The sequence below is a fragment of the Periophthalmus magnuspinnatus genome, chromosome 7 (genome assembly GCF_009829125.3).
Source record: "Periophthalmus magnuspinnatus isolate fPerMag1 chromosome 7, fPerMag1.2.pri, whole genome shotgun sequence".
Lineage (NCBI taxonomy): Eukaryota > Metazoa > Chordata > Actinopteri > Gobiiformes > Gobiidae > Periophthalmus > Periophthalmus magnuspinnatus.
In genome coordinates this window covers 25,791,133-25,810,734 of record NC_047132.1, presented here as the reverse complement: position 1 = coordinate 25,810,734, position 19,602 = coordinate 25,791,133, and the positions used below count along the sequence as shown (strand labels likewise).

The window sequence follows — 19,602 nt, the reverse complement described above, 5'->3', positions numbered from 1 at the left end:
GTTTTTCAAAAGTAAATATGTTTATCACATAGATAAAATCTGATTTTTTCAGCTTTATTACAAAAACACAGACACAAAAATAGAAGACTTACTGATAGGTTCACAACCTATATTAGAGTTCAAAAGAGAAGAGAAGACAAGAGAGATTATTTTGTCTCAATATTGAGGAGAAAGAGCGGAGAGGCAAAAACCCCAGTTACAAACCACCACCCTCTCTGGGGCCCAAACCGTCTTTCACCTCTTTTATTAAAGTTAGGGAACCCTAGTTACATACACATCTGAAGGGGGGGGGGGGGGGGGCGTATACTTTGCAAGCAGTTTAAAAACATATGACGAAATACACAGAGAAATATATTCTGTTTTTGCATTTCCAGAAGGTCACTCTTTCCACAAAACATCCTCCCATGATGTTTCGGTTTCACAGTGACCTTCTTCCTGTGGGATCCTGCACTTTCAAAAGACATTTTCTGCAAGACTCAAGAACAAACATTAGTGCAGATTACATAGTTTACATAATTGAATATAATGACTAAATAAAGTAGTGAACTGACTATAACTAATAGTAATGACTAAATAAAGAGTGAACATTACATTACAGTACCTTTAAAATGAACAGTGAGATAACATAATATAACTTGAATATATATTTTGAATCCATCATTTACAATATATGTTTACATTAAACATTTACATTACATTTACATTACATTTACATTACATTTACATTACATTTACATTACATTACAACATTTACATTATACTCACTATAAATTAGACCTTGAATATATTATGTTGCCAGCACACATTTCTAAGAAAGAAAAAAAAATACAATATAATCTTTCAAAGAGTTGCCTATACTAGTTAAGGTCTTTACAAAGTTCACAATTGTTCCGTGAATGGCACCTTTTCTCTTTTACCAACAACTGTCTTGCACCAGCCCTCAATATGATTGTTTTTGTTTATTAGGGTTACATGTACCAGGTTCTGAGAGTGGAAACTGGCTGAGCATCTATTCTAGATTCAAGAACCATATTTCCAGTCACTGTTATGTTCACATTAATCATGCAGTGTTGTTTGTTGTTGTATGTTGTAGTTTAATCAATGCATCAGGCAGTGCTTTGATCATGTTTTGTTCCAAAGATTTGGAGGAAGAAGGAGAAGATATAAATGATGTCCATGTAGATGTTGAGTGTGGCAAAGACATACTCTTCGGGACTCATGGTGTATTGCTTGTTCCCCATTAAAAGCTGGGTGTCAAACATCAAAAACTACAAGAAAAAAACAGGTGTGTTAGAACAAATCCATTTAGTTACATAACTTAAAAAAGGTGTGTTGAAACACCCACCAATGTGAACAGTATTGCTCCCAGCACAGCATAAGTGACATCCAACCAGGGTACCTTTAAAAGGAAAAAAAAAAAAAAAAATCCTTTATTAAACCTTTATTTGATATCAAGAAGTGAGACCAGGTTTCACAATCAACAATGAATGATTTACTCTACTTTTTAAATATATATAGCCTATATATTTTACAGTAAAAGACAACATGATGATAGATTGCAAATCAGGGGAACAGGTTCTAAAAATTATGTTCTCTCTGACTGACCTCCACCTTGACAAATGAATTGTCTAGCAATGATAGGCATGCTTTCGCGTACTTACATAATTAAAGGGAAGGACAAGTGCCATGACTAGTCCAGAGATGAACATCACCATGCAGAAGACAAACAGCACCCCTTGGTATGATGTGATGTCAAACTAAATAGATTTTTTAAAAAAAATAGTTCAGTAGAAGCAAAACACTTCTGTTTTGTTTTAGAAAGGATGAGAATGAATAATTAACACACTTTCCAGATTTTTGGTCAGGTTTGTACCTTTGTTTGGAAGCTGCAGAGGGTGACAAGGAGGCACACTGCTGCTGTGATGCCTAGACACAGCACCACTGATTTGGTATTGTAGAAGCTGATAATCAAATGCAAAAATAGTGTCATTAAAGAAAACACCAAGGCTTAGTCAATAGACAAAGATTCTTACCTAGATAACATCCCAGTCATATAAGAAAGGGAGATTGTCTGTAAGAAGACATGTGCAGTAGATTGTTATTGTCATCATGTTAATAACAAGAGAAATAATAGAAATGCATGAATGAATGAATGAATGAATGAATGAATGAATGAATGAGTTCACTTACAAAAATAGCCAGGAAAATTAAGTTCCATGGGAACTTTCTCCTTTAGTTAAAAACACAAAATAAGAAATACTTTAAGTTGAGTAATATGTATAAGTATATGCAAAAAGTGGACCATAATCTATTTGAACTCAACTTACCTTGGCGTGGAGCAGCATGACAAAATCAAGTATGTGACAAAAAACACTGCACTGTTTTGAAGGCAAAAGGCATACATTTCAGGGAAAAGTACAATATGTCAATACAATTTGCAGTACTCAATATTACTTACTATGAAGCCCAGTACCATCCTGGGTTGGAGTGGATGTAGTCCTTTACAGGCCCACTAACAAAAAAAAAAGGGATACATGTTTTAGAATTAGAAAAGTCTCATACATTAACACAAAGGATGAATTTCAATTAGTTTACTTACCAAAATGTACAAAAGGAAACAATTGTCAGGGTGACCAAAAGTTGAATCATTAAGATGGAATAAACCTAAAAACATATTGATAATGCACATGTTAAAGGTTTGCAGCATATACAACTTTATTATTCTATAAAAAAATAAAAAATAAAATTTACCTTCTGGATAAAGACTCTTCTGACATTGCAATCATCCCAACTAAACTCTGTAAACATCTCAGTGTCCTTGTAACACATCCCAGAGGCGTCTGAAACAAAACAAACACTATGAAGCATTGTGAGCGTAATTGTTTTTAACATGTTATATTACAAAGACATACCAGCAGTGGCTTCTTCATAGCTGGGAGGAGAGGGTGGCAGAAATCCTTTGGCACTGCTGATAGACTCGTCTTCAAGCTTACTAGCAACTGTCTGCTATTAAGTACATTAAATGTTAGAACAATTACTGAAATGAAATACATATAAAAACATTTTAAGATGCCCTATTAGAAAAAAAAAAGAAGATAGCATAGCTTGCCTTGTTCTGCGTCATGATGAAGTTTCTCCTGAAAAGAGTGCGTGTTTTCTGGCTCCTTATGTAACCTCGTAAGGGAAATAGTAGTTGATGTTACCACTGCCTTGCGATAAACAGATTTTAGAGAAAAACCTAGTTGATGCAGCTTTTCAAGGCTCCCCAGATCTGACAACTGCGGTCACATTACCCCAAAACGTCATCGTCTGCTGAATCACCCCTCCCCCCCCTCTCCCTCTAATGGAGGTTCTAGCATCATCGAGGTGACACTGCAGTTGCATCCGAACGACCCAGGACTGTACCACTGAGAAGAAATAGGAGTAAGAGGAGTCTGTGTCCCGCAGAATGTAGAAACAACTCGTAACGGGAGAACATAATTTATACCATGCATTTACAATGAGATGACTTAGTGGCAAACGTGACATCATTCCATTTGTAAACCGACCGCGAATTATATCGAGTTACTGGTCTAACTTAGCCTGCTACAAAATACATGTGTGCTTTAAGGTGCTCTATGGAACTTTTGGTGGGGTGTACACCATCTTCCTCTCCAGGGAGATTTTGGCCTGTAATGTTCCACAATATGGCGTCACGCATATCTATAGCATTTACTTCATTACAAATGATCTTATTGCTCCAAACTACCTTAATAAATTCATTCTTTCTCTGATTGGGGTCACCTCTCCATAGATCGGACCTGTAACTTGGCCTGGTGGCCTTACCTGCATGTCTCCAACGAGATATACAAGTTTAATGTGGAACGTTTAGACAATAACATCTCCAGTGACTCCCTACCAAAAAAGTTACAGCGTACTTTCAAGATAAAATAAGAAGGCAGTACCAGTCTATAACATATTGACAGAAGTGTTTTCCATTGTATTCATTTATTGTGAACAGAAAAGGCAAATAATACAATTGACCCCCATTAATGAATAATGGAAACTATACATGGCAAAAGAACCTTTTAAATGACATTTTTGTTGATCTATTTGGCATTTCAAGTGAAGTTTGATATGTAGACTACACATAATAGCATTTAAAACAATTTTAAATGTTGTAATAGGAATAAGGTGAATACCCAGCTAACCAAACTAGAGTCTCCAAATAAAATGTAAATAGAACACAATTTGTAACCCAGCCCGATCCTTGTGTCCACGCTTGGCAAAACATAGTTTGTTTCAGGCTTATATGAAGCAATGATATGTGAAACCTCTGAAGTATCTCAGTATGTTAGTAAGCTCAGAACATGTCTCCTTCTCTTGTACCTTCCAGTTTTAAATCAGCATCATTCCTACCGAAAGTAAACAAACTTACGACAGCCATCAATGCAGCCAGCATCATGACAGCACAACCTCCAAACATGTGCCTGGTACCACTCCCACCTTCTCCTCCTCCTGTCCCCGATACCTCTCCATGCAATGCTAGCAGCCCCAGGCAGGCCAGCAGGTGAAGAGGCAGCCTGAACCAGGCAAGTACCCCTGCACGCTTCTCCTCTGGAATTACACGTCCTTGAAGAAAGCTAACAGCTGGAAAGTATAGTCCACATGCCAACTCCAGCAGCAGGAAGGCCAAAAATGATTCATGTGGCCTGGGCTGACCAGGAGCAGTGGAGAAGATAAGCATAAAAAATGAGAAAAAAGCCATAAGCACTGCAAGGCACAGTACATGTCCTGGCTGCAGATGATAGCGTGTGGAAGTGGCTAAGCGGTATAGTAAGGACCCCAACATGCTGGCAGCCATGAGGCACGAAAAGACTATTCCCAGTGGAGGTCTGTGTGGGTCTAGTACAGGTGTCCATAGGAAAACAAAAATATAAAGAACACTTTCAAATAGTGCTTGTACCCCACCTAAAAGTAGCACTCTTCTGTCTGACAATAAACAGCGGAGTCCATCATGGCAACTTTTTGAGAATCTGGATTTGACCGATGTACGCACTCCAGCAGTTGTATTACCAAAGAGCAAAGGTTTATCACATTCTTGATTCCCTGTAGCCTCTTCTTTACCCCAGTCAGTCAGAACTATCCAACCACAGGCAATCAAACACGGGACAGCCAAAAGGAAAGGAGCTACAGGCCCAAGGTGTAGCCACTCTGCCAGCAGGTTAGCTGTCAGCCCTGCCCCAACAGCAAGTCCATGGTTCCAAGTAGCTGCAGTAGTAAAAGTACTGGGAATCCACTCCTTTGGGAAATCATGTACTTCAACATGTCGGTGAACATACCAAGATTCAAATGTGGTTGCCAGCAAGGAGGTAGACAGTCCCCCGAGTATTCGTCCAATGATTAAGACAAAGTAATCTCTGGAAAGTTTAGTGAGGCAACATGCAGAGTAAGACAAGCAGAAAAGAAGACATGTTTGTCTGCGGCCCAAAACTTGAGGAAGCCAGCCTGAAAATGGGGCAAATAGGACGCAAGAGGCCAGGCCACATACGTATAGAATAGCTATTTGAGATTCTAAGAAGCTATAGTGTCGGTATAGTTTGTAAAGGTAAGGACCCTGGAGCCAGTCTGCCCATAAGGCCAGCAGGTATGCACGCAGGAATATGGTCTGGAAGCGGCGAAAGGCTGGATTTGCGACTGCAGAGGATTTCTCTTCAGGGGGAGTGATGCGGCGTGCCGTGAGCTCCAGGCCAACACACAGCGCCAGCAGGACAACTATAGCAAGATACGCGGTCACCAACATGATGAGGAGCTCTGGTCAGGGACGCCCCGAGGAACACCGGCGTCACAGCCTCGTCAACTGCTTTCAGCTCCTCTCTTGGTTTTCCTCGACATCTGCAACTATTAAGAAAATAGTTGATCACAGGTAATATATGTTTAAGCAGAGAATAACAACACATCGTTCTTTACATTTTGCTAGAGTGGGCTTTAGCTCGCTGATAAACATTTACAAAGTTAGCATAGATTAGCCCTCCGAGCCGCAACAACTTGCATACAAACACAACATTGTCCGTTTACGTACCTCTCTGTTTGGCCACTTGTCCATTATATTTTTGCTCTGTGTTACTGTGTGCAAAAATTATGAACAATACATGTATTTGGGCAATTATTACTACAATCGGATGCACTATGGCGCAAAAGCACGAACGCTGACCACAGACTACGCACTTCCGGGATCCGGGTTTGCACTTTCTTGGCCCACCATTGGGTGGCAGTCTCGCTTCACTTTTTCTAAGGGAATTTTATATAATTTATTATAAAAAACTGTGATGACGCTATGACAAACTTATAGCGTCATCGGCCATCATATATATGAAACATTACATGGACGCAATAAAGGTTACATAATTTCAACTTTATATCATTTCTATTTCGCAAGATTTACAAAATGTACATGTGCTCAATCATACATAATCAAACATAAAACTGTAAGAGGACCCAACAAGGAAAATCTCTCATCCAAAAATACACATTTGTTTGTATGACAAACAGTGGGCCAGAGGAGGTTCATGTGAAATGTTGTGATTTCTGAGATTGTGCTGGTATAAGCTTATAAAAGTCATCTCAGAGTCACTACAGTAGTCCACTACAGAAAGCCCCCATGACCTAACCCTTATCTTATGCAATAAAGTTCATACATTCCTCTTTTCATCAAACTGAAACAATTTTTCACATGATTGCAGTCATAAACATTTAGGATATATTTACAGAAACAGAATTAGCCTACATAACTACAAAATGCAGCATGCACAAAGAGTTCTCTGCAGCACAGACTGTGCGGGAAAAAATGCCTAATTGTTCTCTTAACATGAACCCCAGGGCTTTCAATCTGTTCTACATCCCAGGCAAAGAATACTGAAGGTTAACATCTGCTAAAGTGACACACTAAAAATATAGTGCAAGTTCATAATGCAAATGGAATGAAACATACAGTTTTTTACATTTAGGTTTGCATTTACAGGTTCCCTTTTCTTTTAGGAAATACTGACACAACAATGGTCCCTTAAATGTGTATGTTGCTGCTTGCTGACATTTAACACAGTATGGTACAAGAAATAAAAGGAGTGAACTGAAGTGAGCTGGCTTTTCATCTTTAAAGGTCTACACAAAGACCTGTCAAAGAACTCCTTCATCAACATGTATTTGTATGAAAGTGCAGCAGTTTTGTGCAGTGTTTGAGTGAAAGAAGAACAACCAAAGCACCTTCTTCAGATTTAACAAATGTCAATTTCTTCATTAAAGTAACTGCATAATTTTCTTTGTTTATGGATCAATACGGAAAGCCATCAATTTGTCCGAGTGTAGATTATTAAGTGTGCGCAGGTCGGGCAGACGAAGAAGAAGTTTGGAAAAGAGACCAGTGTCATCTGGATGTCGACAAGTAATAAGTGAGCGCAGAGCTCGAATCAGACCCTCCTGCAGTTGTTCTACGGCCTGCAGGTTAGAAATCCCAGAAAGATCTGATGAAATAGAGACAATGTGAATGATAAATACACAATAATACAAATCATTACATTTTGTGCTATAATTACACCCACTCTTACCTGCAGAGACCAGCACCACAGCCATGAAGAGGGCCATTTCATCAGGCTCCAGGCCCAAAGACCCCAACTTCTCACTGAATTCAAACATGGCATCCAGCAACGAACCCATGCCCAGGCCCCGGAGGATAGACAAGGGGTAAGTTTGGCCATTTAGGAATGTCACTGTATGTTTTTCCGCATTAAACAAGTTGCAAAATCGCACCATCAGAACCTGAAACCAATAATCAAAGGACAAAAAGGTAGGAGAAATGTTATTGCCACAAAACAATTAATTTTCATCTTTCATCTGCTTAGTGAAATGTGTCCTTTACCTGGAAAGTACCAGATTTGAGCAACATGACCTGGTCTTGCTGGCTGAGCTCTTGAAATCCTGGAATGCCTTTGGCAAACTCTACCACCTCTTTTACTGCTGGAGTGAAACAATTAGAGAAGGATTCCCAAATCTCCTGACTGGAGCGATCTGCCCCACTTACAGGACATGCATTGAGAGGACAGGCCTTGAGGAAAACAAAAATATAATAAACAAAGTCAAGATTTAATAAATAGTGAATATGGAATAGTAACTAGTAGTAATAGTAACTTATCTAACACCTACCAATACTTTAGCACCCGGTGCTAACTTCCATGGGCAGGAGGTGAGGTTCTTTCCTTCATTGGAGAAACCATTCTGATTAGTCTGGTTATGGTTCTGGTTTGTTGGCAGTGCGTATGAGGAGCGGCTGTTGTCCACATTGGAGTGGAATGTTGGTAGGTTGCTATTAGGAGCAATGGGACATGAAGTGGGACACGCTTCAGGGTAGTACTGATAGCTTGGGGGAGTGGAGACCTGGAGGAAGCCACCCTCCTGAGAAAATGGGCAGTTATTGTTGTTGGAGATGTGTGCTCTCTTAGTAGCTTTTTCTTGGCAGCTGTTCTTACTGATGGTGAAGATGTCATGGTAGGCTCTTGAAATGGCTCCAATTGCCTCTTTGGCGTTACCTTCATCTGTGTTTGGGGCAATATCTCTCACCGAGGAGGATTCCATGTCTATGCCAACTGACTCATTTAGACTGTTCATGTAGCTCTGCATCTCATCTAGAAGTCGCTGCTTCTCTCTTTTGGGGATGCGACCAAAACGGACAGCTAAACAAAACCAAAAACATAACACAATGTTAAGAAAAAGATTAAAGCTGTTTTCTATATTATCGGGAAAGTTAATAATATACAGTACATTTATTTAACCATGTTATCCACAAGTATCTCTCTATTTTTTCATTATTCTAGCACATAGACAGCACTTAATCCAGTGTGCTTTATACTACTTTATACTACTTCTAACTTTCCCTATTCCCACAGTAACCATCAGCTGGAGAGGCTATATATAGAGCCCATGCCTCCATCTGCCTCATCCTATCCTCTATCCACTCCTGTCTGTTCCTCTTCCTCTTTCTGTTTCAAAGTAGGGCAGTGGGGCAATATGAACGTGATGTCACACTCACTGATGGTGAGAGGGGGAAAAACACTGTGAGGAAGAACAGAAACATCAGATGGAGAGAAATTAGATGGCGCTCTCTACAAACTAAGAGACTTAAAATGAAAACACATTTACCAAAATCCACCAGCACCCATCAATTAGGACACAACCTAACTGTAGAACTATGCATATTACTAAGTAAGCAATCCAGCACAGGAGGTCAAGTCAGCTAAGTGCCAACCTGAAATTTGTGTGAAAACGTATATTACACATTCATCATTAATCCAATAAAAAATCAAAACAAATTAACAGTAATTACTGGACTTTAGGAGACACTTTTCCAGTTGAATCCCTTTCATTGTTTTTTAAAAAAGGGTCATAATGATCTAGTGGTATTTGGCACAAGACACATTGTGTTAACATTTTCAAAGAGTGTAAAAGCCCTCACAGCTATCTGGAGTCAAATTGGGGTGTACTATTTGTTGCGGTCTATAGGCAGGTGCATGTGGCTTTCCTGTTTTTGCAAATGAAACCAAGAAAAAAGGGGTTTGTAGGTTGTGGTCCTTAACATATTGAAAAATCACAGAGAGGTTTGACCTAGCTGTTTCTGCTCTCAGAGTTGCAGTTTGCCACTTCTGTGCACCAAAAGTGTCAAGCACATGCAAAAATAACAGTAACCTATTTACTAGATTAGGCAAGATGGGGTAGTGGAGGGGCATAACGATAAGCAGAAACCATACTGGGAGGAAGAAGACAGGCAAAGTATACCAAGTAGGTCAAGATGTATGAGCTTAATGTAGGACCAATTCTGTATTCTTTTTCTAGGTCAACACAACAGTTTTCTTCTTCTCTGTTTGTGGGTGATCAATCAATGTTGGATTACAGGACAAGGTGTCACATCTAATCCTCAGATTCTGTGTTTTTGTAAAGTGTCTTACTTAATTGTTGCCCTATTCCTCATTAATGGCAATATCCTATGTGCATACACAAGGTAACCAGATTGACCCTGCTCCAATTTCCTAAAATAATCAGTGTGTTTGCAGCAGGATTGAGATGATAGATAGCTTCAGGGACTGTACGCTTCCTCTTCTCATTAATCATTGTCTGAAGGAGAAGATGTAAGAGAGCTATGGGAACAAAATGGGTACATAGAGGATATGTACTATACAAGAGCATTCAGGTAATGGGGGTGCAAGAGGATACGAGAAAGGGCAGGAAATATAAAACATGTAGAAAACTTCAGAAAGTGACACAAGGCCAAATCATATAGGTGCAAGAAAATATTTTATCTATAAGGTGCAGCCTCTTGATCACAAAAGAGTTTCTGTGGCAAAATATTCACAAGTTGCGAGGTGCAAGTTGACTCACCATCTCTGGACATGCCAACAGAGATGCATTTCTTGAAACGGCAGTGTTGGCAGCGATTCCTATTCATTCGCATGATCAGACAGTTTTCATTCTTTACGCACATCTTGTAGTTGATGTTCTGCTGAATACTGCGACGAAAGAAACCCTGAAAGACAAAATATGTAAATGCATTTAAAATGGTATTCTATAACTGGAAATATTGTACAATAATTATATTTAAAATGCTTACCTTGCAACCCTCACATGCATGTACTCCATAGTGAAAACCAGAAGCAATGTCCCCACAAACTTTGCAAAGAAGCACCATTCCCCCCGTCTCTGAACAAGGACAAAGAAAAAAAAAGTTAACTTGCATGCAACCATCTACATTAAATTAAAGCTCTATTGGTTAATATTTGAAAAACATACTTGTGAATGTGCCAGGAAACCCACATGGCCTTTTTGCAGCAATGGGGTGTGCATATGTGTGCTGAGAAGTTGCTGGTGCTGAAGCTTGGGAGACGCTGCATACCTCAGGGAACTGGAAAACCAACTTAGAGGTACTGGAGCTGCACCCTGTTGTCCTCTGCTTCAGAGCCCCGATCTCTGTGAAGGTCACCTCCTCAGGAGACGAGGGCTGGGAGTGTGAAGAGGGGGACTGGGTCTGATATCCACTGGAGGGACTGCCTGGACTGGGGCTCAAACTGCCAGTGGAACCAGCATACAGGATGACCCCTCCTCCTGGAGATTAGACAGGGCATCAGGGTGACTTTTTACATGCGATAATATTCATAATATTCATTATGAAATACAGTAACACATTTAACTGAAATTATGAGGTTAAATTACACAACAATTATGGAGAAAATTAAAGGAAAAAACGCTAGGGCTTGCCAGCATAGACCATATTAGACTCCAGTGATGCAATATTGCACAATCTCTGGACAGCGGAGAAAAACTGTGGGAATCTGCAATGTCGTTACTTCATCCCGAGTTAACAGACGTGTGCTGAACTGAAGCTCAGAAGGCGCTAAAAATACTGATGGTAGCACAGCAACAGCGGATGGGTATTGGATGAAAAGGGTCGGATTTGTGAACGATTCCCGCGTCGAGTATTTATTTTGTTGTTATGTGAAATGTTTTTGTTATTCATGTGCGCCTGACCCTTTACTTTAGTTGGCTGCAGTGCACACACTCCCTCTCTGACACATCCTCTCTCCACTGCGCTTCTAGTCATGCGTTGTGGATGAGCTGAGACACGGCCTCACGTGTCCACGGGGTCTGCTGCCTCCTCCGCTCCAATAATAGCCCCGCTCCACTGGCACTGTGCCCAGCGCCAGCCAACAGCACGACACCTGACCGCCGCCTCACATGCATGCACTCTTGACACGGTTACTGCCCTCATCAAATCCGCAGTCTCGTGTTCAGATGCAACACCATAAAGACGCATTTCTGTTTATGAATATTCAGGGGATGGATTGCGTTTAGCGGAAAACTACTACTTAAAGTGCAGTTTAATGTAACCTAGTAGTCTACTGCAAAAGTGGTATGTGTTTGAGCAACTAAGATGTTTAGATAGAGCCTATTTCAAACAATGTAGCTGGCGTTCTGAAGTAGCAACAAATCCGTACCTGATCTGCAATCCGTAATTGCAGTTCTGTTAAGTGAATTGAAATGTGCTTTTAGAGCTGGCCTATTAGTTTGCACTAGCTGCATGTAGCCTAGGTGTATTAAGACTTCCCGTGTTGCTGGCTGCACTAGGTATTTGCGGCAATCAACGTTTTGATAATCCTTCACGCAGCACGTGTTGGAGGATTTGTTGACTCATGCCAGAGCATCACATAGCCACGCAGCAGACTCGCGGAGTTCTACAATAGACTATCACTCCACATACACATTGCTTGTCCATATGAAAAACAGAAGATCTGCAGGCAGACCTACTGTATAGGCTACATTTATTATAAGTAGGCATTGTTAAATGAGGAGCCTATCTCGTGCACTTGGCTCTCTATCTATTTGCCAAAGAGCTTTCAACAAAAAGCGTGAACATTTTCCTGTTGTTTTTGTGATCTTTTACTTTGAAAGTAGCCTATACTGCCGGTTGTTGTTGCGTTTTCTCTTCGACTGCATGCTCTAGCAACAGTCTATTATAAATCAAACCAACTAGAACTGTGCATGCGGCAGGAAAACGTGACAAAAGAAAAACCAAAGTCAAGGCATGGAATAGCTGACCCACTGACCAAGCTCTCCCTCTCCCAAACCGCAGGCAGCATGCACACTGCGCTGTGTGAGAGCGAGGACAGACAGGAGGAGGCGCTCTACTCACGCTCTGCACGCGGCTTTTAGAATGAAGACACGTGACGTTAGAAAGCATCTGACAGTGGGTTAGTGGAAATGTTTGAAGTTGCACTCAAGCTCTGACTCTCAGTTTCACCGCCACTATTGCTTGTACCGTAGAGCCACAGGAACTGTATTTCTAACCAACTGTTTCTAAAGCCAATCAGTTTGGCTATCGCAACATTCTCATGTTTTCAAATAATATTTTGGCGGTGGAAAAGAATAAATAGGCAAATATTTGGTCGATTTGCCTATTTTTAAACACACTCTATTTGCATTTACTGCATTCAAGACATAAACAATGCCCTGTCTCTAATAAGCCTACCCTTTCCTTGTAACTTTACCAGCCCCTGCTTCATTTGCCTGCCTAACCGAGGCCATCACCATGACGCTAAAACAAAAATCATTCTTTAGACTTAGACTTAGAAACTTAAATAGGCTGCATTTACTATTAGTCCTTTTAAAAGATTAGGCGACTTTGCCCGTGTAAAACTCATTTTCCTGTAGCCTATGTAGTTCAAAGAGTAGACTATGTTTCATTGACATGTAAGCAGTAAAAAAGAGTTATTATCTAGGTCTCAATAAATAAACAATTAGGCCTATCATTGTGAGTGGTTTAGTGGTGCCTGCAGAGCAACAAGTCGTTAGAGCGTATGGGAGTGACCATCACCTGTACTTGAACGTGACTGTTGCAAATGATTGACTGTGAATAAGGGGCGACAGACGCAGGCATGTGTAGTCTATCTTTGGCTCACCTCGAAAAGGCACTACTTAATACCACTTAACTGATATAAGCGTTATAAAGGTTTACAACAGGAGCACAAGGAGTCACTGGTCTTAATAATAATAGAGTGGGTCGTGTTTATGATGATCAAGAGCGACAGCGCACTGCAGCTCCACGTGAGTTTGTTTTTGTCGAAAGAAACAGGAAGTAGCCATCTGCAGCTCTAACCATATGGTGCGTTTCACTGAGTGAGGCAGGGCAAGAGAGATACTCCACACAGGCTAAAAGTCAGCAGCAATAAACACAAATTATTTTGCATCCACAAATTCCAAGGATTTAACTCAATGAGCAAAAACAGAAGTTTGCAAAGTCTTGCAAACTCATATAAAACACTGTTACATACCTTTTAATACTGGCGGAATGATATGTACGTAATCAAATGTTCTTAAATGTTCTTACAAAGTGTAAATTGCACCGTATCTGCATCTCAAAATTAGGCATATCCTAATTCTAATAAAGAGTGCGTCAGTAAATATTCTAAGTGATTTGTGTACGACCTGAAGCGTTATGCTTAAAAGTTAGTCTTACCTCCGCCAGGGCTGTTGTCCATTCCTGCGGTAGATGATGACTTTGGATAGAGATGACAAAAGTGCCTTCTAGTTTTAAACCGGAAGAAAATTCGTGGAGTAGAGGTGTATAACAATTTCTGCGCGAAGCACCGGATCCATGGAGCGGGAAAAAGACAATGTCCAAAAAGTGCCTTGCCCGTTAGTGAAGCAGCTCGAGATGTCTGGGTAAGCGCCTCACCTGCGCCTATGATGCTGCACGAGTCAAGATTAAATGATTCCACTGAACTCCAAGAACTAAGAGTCAGCACATCCGTGAACACACTCAGGCATGACACACACACCCACTGATACAAACACCCATATCAATCACGTTTGCAAGTAAGTAGAAAATGTGACCGCCTTCTCCTCCACTTGTGTTGTGTCTGTTAATTAATATGGGATTTGGCCCTGTGTTTGGGCGCGCGAGCTCCTTTCTCCCTCTCTCCCCTCCACACTCATGTGCAGTTTCATTGGAGGGGGTGTGGAGCTGAAGGAGTTTGAAACGTTCAGTAAAGCCACGCTACATGTGCGCTCTACATGTGCCTCATAGAGCGCTGCCCTACTGATACACATTTTATGCAAAGTACTGCGCGCGTGCTGAGCAGGGATGGAGATTGGACGATGGAGCACATGGACAAAAGGCGTGGCTCACCGTGACTGCCAGCTCTGACAAGCAGCGCTCAACTGATGGTAAACATTGAGGCATGCCAAGCATCGTGCTAGGTCCAAGTTTAAAGCCTTTGTGTCACTCCCTCCAGCAGTTCATCAACAAAGGGATCTGTTAGCATGTCAGTGCAATGGCATCCAAAGGCAAGCAAACTAACAACAAAAAACCCTTTAGAATGTAAATATAATTTTCACAAGACTACTTGGCCACAATAATGCAACCTAATTCCTTGGCTTTTTTCAGCCTGCAAAAACTGCCAGAAATGGCTAGAAGGAATTTCATGAGCGAAGCGCCCTCTAGTGGCTGCGTTGCGCGTATGAGTTGACTGGCTACTTATGAAATTTATCGGAGTTAGTTCGTATTTGCCTCGCGTAAATGTATTAATTCAGGAGGCACATGTCTTGTTCTGTTGTGACAGTGGCTGTTACACGCGCTCTCAAAATGTGATTAGGTCTATTATCAGATTAAAAATAGGTGTAAGAGATCATTTAAAAGGGCATCTTTTCTGTCTGACTATGGTCACTCTGATTACTCATGTCGGTGTTTGCGGTTTGCATGCCATTAAAGTAGGCATAAACGTAAAGGTCCACAAACTACATAGTATATCCTAATAGGCCTACCGAATCAGATTTTGCTACGCATGTAACCGTAGTCAGTGTTCTCGATTTAGTAAAGAAATGATTAGACCTATATTTGAAAAGCATCGTATTATTAGTCCACACTTCCTTCTGTTCTCTCGCTAGGGGGAGCCAGATCGTCATAAATGTCCTGGCCTGGGAGCTCCCTTCTACGCCCCTGAGCCGCTGGGACACAGTGACGGATTGGCAACACACGAAGGTAAGCTGACAAATGACTGTTATGATCGCTGACGCGTAAATATAAACGACACGATCCTCAAAGGGAACATTCTGTGATGGTGAGGTGTGGCCTGTAACTTTGCCTTGTCTTGTTCACAGCAAACGTCGCTTTGCGTGCGCTCAAATCTACTATTTACGTTTGAAAGTTGTGAGGGGAATGCGCTCGCGTCTCGAGCCGAAACACAGTCTCGGCGGGCGAACAGAGCAGAGGTAAGAACTCCACTTTTCATAAATCACCTCTTGTCATAAATAAGTGACTGAAGTTGCGTCAGTCCGTTTGAGTGTACTACGGCGATACTCACGCTCTGTATGTGATGCGAACACGTTATGGCAGGGCACGACATAATTACAGGCTGCTTCAACTTTTGGGGACGGAGCACAACTGAGGTGTCTGCCAAGCCACACACCTGCACTGCGCTGCTTTGCCCAAGGCTCAAAGACGGTGTTCATCATAGACAGTCACTTATGATCCCCTTACCCCCCCCCCCCCTCTCCTACACCTTGTTGAATGTCTGCTTTATGCGCATGTTATTTCCTCGGTGTAGGCTGTATGTGATGAGAGGCTCACATGGCTTTGAGTAAGAGTCACCAATTACGGGACATTAACGCAGCAAAGCAAATGAGTAAAGTTTCCAGGAGTTTAACGTGTGTTGGATTAGCGTCAACCTTTTTTCCAACATTATGGAGTCACATTTCAAATCAAACCAAACATACCCTCTATACAGTATTTATGCAGTCAGTTTGCCAAAATTGCTAAAGCAAACAAACAACTAAGTCTATATTTTTTTCATATGGAGAACGTGGTGTCCAGCTTTCTCACAAGGGCAGTTTTATAAGCAGGGAAGGAGGCATGGAAAAGAAGACCTTTCCTTTTGAGCTCACAGATTTGCAGTAATTACAGAATCACTTCCATATGTGGCTCTCTGGCTGCCTTCTCGCTGCCCCCACCACCCCTCTCCTTTTTCCCTCTCCCCTCTTTCATTTACATTCTCCCTTATTCCTCATCATTTTGGCTTTTTACGCTTGTGACTTTTTTTGTAAACCACAGCTTAAGAAAAGTTTATGATGATCAAAACATGCTGGCATTTTCCTCTCTCAACAGTACTTTTTGGGCATTTATACTCTTATCGTTATATCAAAATCCAACCAAAGGGGGTCACAAGTCTACTTCTGCCAGTCCCAACTTTGAGTATTTTAACTTTTGTGCTGATTCTTGTGAAAAATCAGTTTGGAAATGAGTGATCACTGCAGACTGAAGCAACATATTATTAGTTGAAAAACACTTTTAGTAATACAATTAACATAAGTGACATAAGTGTTCAAATGTTTTCAATGTTAAAATGAATTAATAATGATTTAACACATTTTTAGATAAGTTGATGAGGCTCTATTGCAAGAAAAGGAGCAAAAAATGAGGGGGAAGAGAAGAAGTAATGCTATTTGACAGAGGCGGGTTCAGGATGGGTTCACAGTGACATCATGGCTGATTTTTGGGGGAAAGTATAGACAGGAGAGCTGTTCACCTTTCATTGGACACACATGTTGGAGAGCTGGCAGAACACACATACTGGCATATACAACCGCTTCTAAATGCATACACCCCAATAATGCACGTTACTACTTTTCTTCATTTCAACCTGGATTAGATTGATCTTTTGTCCTTTTCATTCCATTTCAAGCCTGGTTCTTATTTGTTTTTGTTTGAGGATACATGGTAGTTATAGCAGTTTGGTCCCTATCACATACATTTCTCCATGACTTCAAGTTTGTGCGTGTAGTATTCCTGTGTGTATGTTTTTGGTTGAAGGCTGTTGGACCCTAAATGAGTGCAGTTTGCCAGGCGTGATGAATGAGCTCCTTCATTTCTCAGGATGTGTGTTAAACTCTGTAACTCTGAGAGTGCCAGCGAGTGTATATTTATGTGACTTGTATGTGACTGGCTTGTGTGTGTGTGTGTGTGTGGGGGTGTGTGTGTGTGCGTGTGTGTGTGCTGGCCTGTGTCCCCTGCCTCGCTTCATACAGCCCCAAACTCACATGACATCAATCTGAACGTGTGGAATTAGTGATCTCATTATAGGCATCTTGTTTCTAATTACAACCTCCTGCCACAGGCACCACCACTGTGCACTCTTTCTCACCTCAATATCTCCCCCAGTCCTTTATTTCAACTACATCAAATCTTTTTTTTTTTTTTTTTTTACTTTCAGCAATTTTATATTTGCCTGGAGGATAATCCTCCCTTTGTCGCCGTGATCCATGTGTTGTTAAGTTAGTAGCCAGCAAAACAATTAAAAATGTCTCATGTTAATGATATAGATTTTTTAAATAGACATACCCAATAACGCAATCACACAGACATGAGATGTTTCTGAAGCAAACTTGAATACCCAATTTATCAATGCTGTTTTGCTGTTCTGTCATAGAATATCTGTAAACCAACAAATTCACAAACCAAAAGGCTGCTGGCCCTATCCCAGTTCAGACTTGTGAATAATGCTGATGTTTATTGTTTATTTAAATCCTCCATCTGCAGTGTGTTGCATGAGCTACTTTTTGGGGTCATAGAAACATTTCAAAATACAGTTATTAGCAAATGTTGATAATTTACAGTTATTGAAAACAAAGACATCTTCTTCTACATCAATAAAGGCAAGCTTGCTATTTGCCTCACTTTTAGGAAATGCAATAAAGCGTTATTTTGACATGTTAGTAACATATTCACTTCTACATGGATTCATACATATGTTTGTAATAATGCAATTTGAATTAGCTTTTTGAGGCTATAAGGGTAAACTTTGTTTCCTGTGGTAGATGATTCCTTTTCTGCATGAAAGGAAACATCGCTGAAATTTTTTTCTGTGACTAGTTTTAGGTTTTGGCAGAGTGAAACTTGTTGAATAGTTTTTTTTGTTTAGATTTTTACTTAAAGGCAGTTTTAGAACATGGTTTTAGAACATAAATGGTGTTGGTTTTGTCATATTTTAAAAATGTTTGTTTTGCATATGTCTGTAATCTGTCACGTTTGGTGGTTCAAGTGGTCAGTCATGTTTTTTGTAATTCTGCTTATATCCCTGGCGTATGAGTTATGAATTGAAATGATCTGTGCCATTTCACAGAATGTAAATGTGCAATATATCTGCTTGCTACCATTTTTCTCTTAAAGCTTCTGCTTCTGTTCTGCCTCTTCCGTTCCTACTCACGCAGCCCCAGGGCTTGATTCTCCATAACTTCGTGAATGCAAAATTCAAACTGGGAACGCACGACACAGTACAATGTTTCCATGAATATTTCATATGTTCATAAACCCAGAGAAGCTAAGCGGAGTGTACGTCTGTGTGTGTTGGGTAGACTACTCCTGAGAGGAAAAGCCTATGCTTTGTCAGAACACAGCGTCAGGATGGATGTGAGACCGGTGCGTTATGATGTCATGGCTGAAGTTAATGATACGAAAGCGACAGGGGCCAAGGGCCGTGTTTCCAGTGGTGCCCAGAGAGAGAGATAGCACCCTGATCTATCTTCATTATCCCCTGCTCTGCAGCCTCCCAGACACAATGATCATAAATCTTGACTGAAGCACACTTCACTGACACTGAAACACAAACACTAGTAACCTCTGACCCCTCACTGCTACTGCCTACGCACACACTTACATTCACCAATCCTTTACACAGACGCACATACAGTACATTCACAAAAGCAGCCTGTATGTGCACTGGGAGGAAGCGTCTGAGGCCTAAACACAAACTCTCCATATACACACACACTCACAACAGCTCAGTGTCATCATTTAATAAAGAGCACAGCATGGACTACGTCTGCCCTCATGCACCTAAAGCCCTGGTCTAGTCTGACGTACAGACAGCATCAAAAAATCTAACTTACATTAAAGTTTACTGTTTACAGTGCTTCTGTTCACCATATATTACTGTAATCTGTTTTTACTGTATTTTATCGTATTTACACTACAGTTTGAATTGTTTCATTTATTTATAGTTATTTATTATGAATTAGCTTTGGGACATTGAT

At 40.7% G+C, this 19,602-nt stretch overlaps 4 protein-coding genes across 5 annotated transcripts in view; 1 reads left to right on the top strand and 3 right to left on the bottom strand.

Annotated features, from left to right (window-relative positions):
- Positions 1 to 152: 152 nt before the first annotated feature.
- Positions 153 to 3,298, bottom strand: LOC117373036 (protein lifeguard 2-like). The gene is made up of 12 exons (XM_055222950.1): positions 3,105 to 3,298; positions 2,913 to 3,001; positions 2,752 to 2,840; positions 2,600 to 2,664; positions 2,459 to 2,512; positions 2,328 to 2,378; positions 2,191 to 2,230; positions 2,034 to 2,071; positions 1,874 to 1,961; positions 1,662 to 1,757; positions 1,346 to 1,399; positions 153 to 1,268 (listed from the first exon to the last, which is right to left on the bottom strand). The coding sequence occupies exons 1-12, from the start codon at positions 3,122 to 3,124 to the stop codon at positions 1,107 to 1,109; spliced, it is 846 nt and encodes a 281-aa protein (XP_055078925.1). The 5' UTR covers positions 3,125 to 3,298; the 3' UTR covers positions 153 to 1,106.
- Positions 3,299 to 4,309: 1,011 nt separating this feature from the next.
- mfsd5 (major facilitator superfamily domain containing 5) lies at positions 4,310 to 5,875 on the bottom strand. The gene has a single exon (XM_033969832.2). The coding sequence runs from the start codon at positions 5,780 to 5,782 to the stop codon at positions 4,343 to 4,345; it is 1,440 nt and encodes a 479-aa protein (XP_033825723.1). The 5' UTR covers positions 5,783 to 5,875; the 3' UTR covers positions 4,310 to 4,342.
- Positions 5,876 to 6,374: 499 nt separating this feature from the next.
- On the bottom strand, positions 6,375 to 14,510 carry nr1d4a (nuclear receptor subfamily 1, group D, member 4a). The gene is made up of 8 exons (XM_033970357.2): positions 14,033 to 14,510; positions 10,813 to 11,124; positions 10,634 to 10,722; positions 10,405 to 10,549; positions 8,179 to 8,705; positions 7,895 to 8,080; positions 7,584 to 7,794; positions 6,375 to 7,499 (listed from the first exon to the last, which is right to left on the bottom strand). Exons 1-8 carry the CDS (start codon positions 14,052 to 14,054, stop codon positions 7,303 to 7,305), a joined length of 1,689 nt encoding a protein of 562 aa, XP_033826248.2. The 5' UTR covers positions 14,055 to 14,510; the 3' UTR covers positions 6,375 to 7,302.
- A 1,026-nt stretch (positions 14,511 to 15,536) lies between these two features.
- The window catches only part of rarga (retinoic acid receptor gamma a), a 35,555-nt gene continuing 31,489 nt past the window's right edge, over positions 15,537 to 19,602 (top strand). Inside the window, exons 1-2 of one of the 2 annotated variants that reach the window (XM_033969878.2) lie at positions 15,537 to 15,556; positions 15,676 to 15,786. The gene's annotated coding sequence lies outside the window, so the exon portion shown is untranslated. The other variant, XM_055222814.1, reaches the window with a different exon arrangement.

Coding starts and splice junctions, on each gene's coding strand:
- LOC117373036 (XM_055222950.1), bottom strand. CDS start 3,124: ATGACGCAGAACAAGGCAAG. Junction 2,665..2,751: donor GAAGAGTCTTTATCCAGAAG/GTAAATTTTATT, acceptor ATATGTTTTTAG/GTTTATTCCATCTTAATGAT. Junction 2,231..2,327: donor TCATGCTGCTCCACGCCAAG/GTAAGTTGAGTT, acceptor TTTTAACTAAAG/GAGAAAGTTCCCATGGAACT.
- mfsd5 (XM_033969832.2), bottom strand. CDS start 5,782: ATGTTGGTGACCGCGTATCTTGCTATAGTTGTCCTGCTGGCGCTGTGT.
- nr1d4a (XM_033970357.2), bottom strand. CDS start 14,054: ATGGACAACAGCCCTGGCGGAG. Junction 8,081..8,178: donor CACCGGGTGCTAAAGTATTG/GTAGGTGTTAGA, acceptor GTTTTCCTCAAG/GCCTGTCCTCTCAATGCATG. Junction 7,795..7,894: donor TCAAATCTGGTACTTTCCAG/GTAAAGGACACA, acceptor TATTGGTTTCAG/GTTCTGATGGTGCGATTTTG.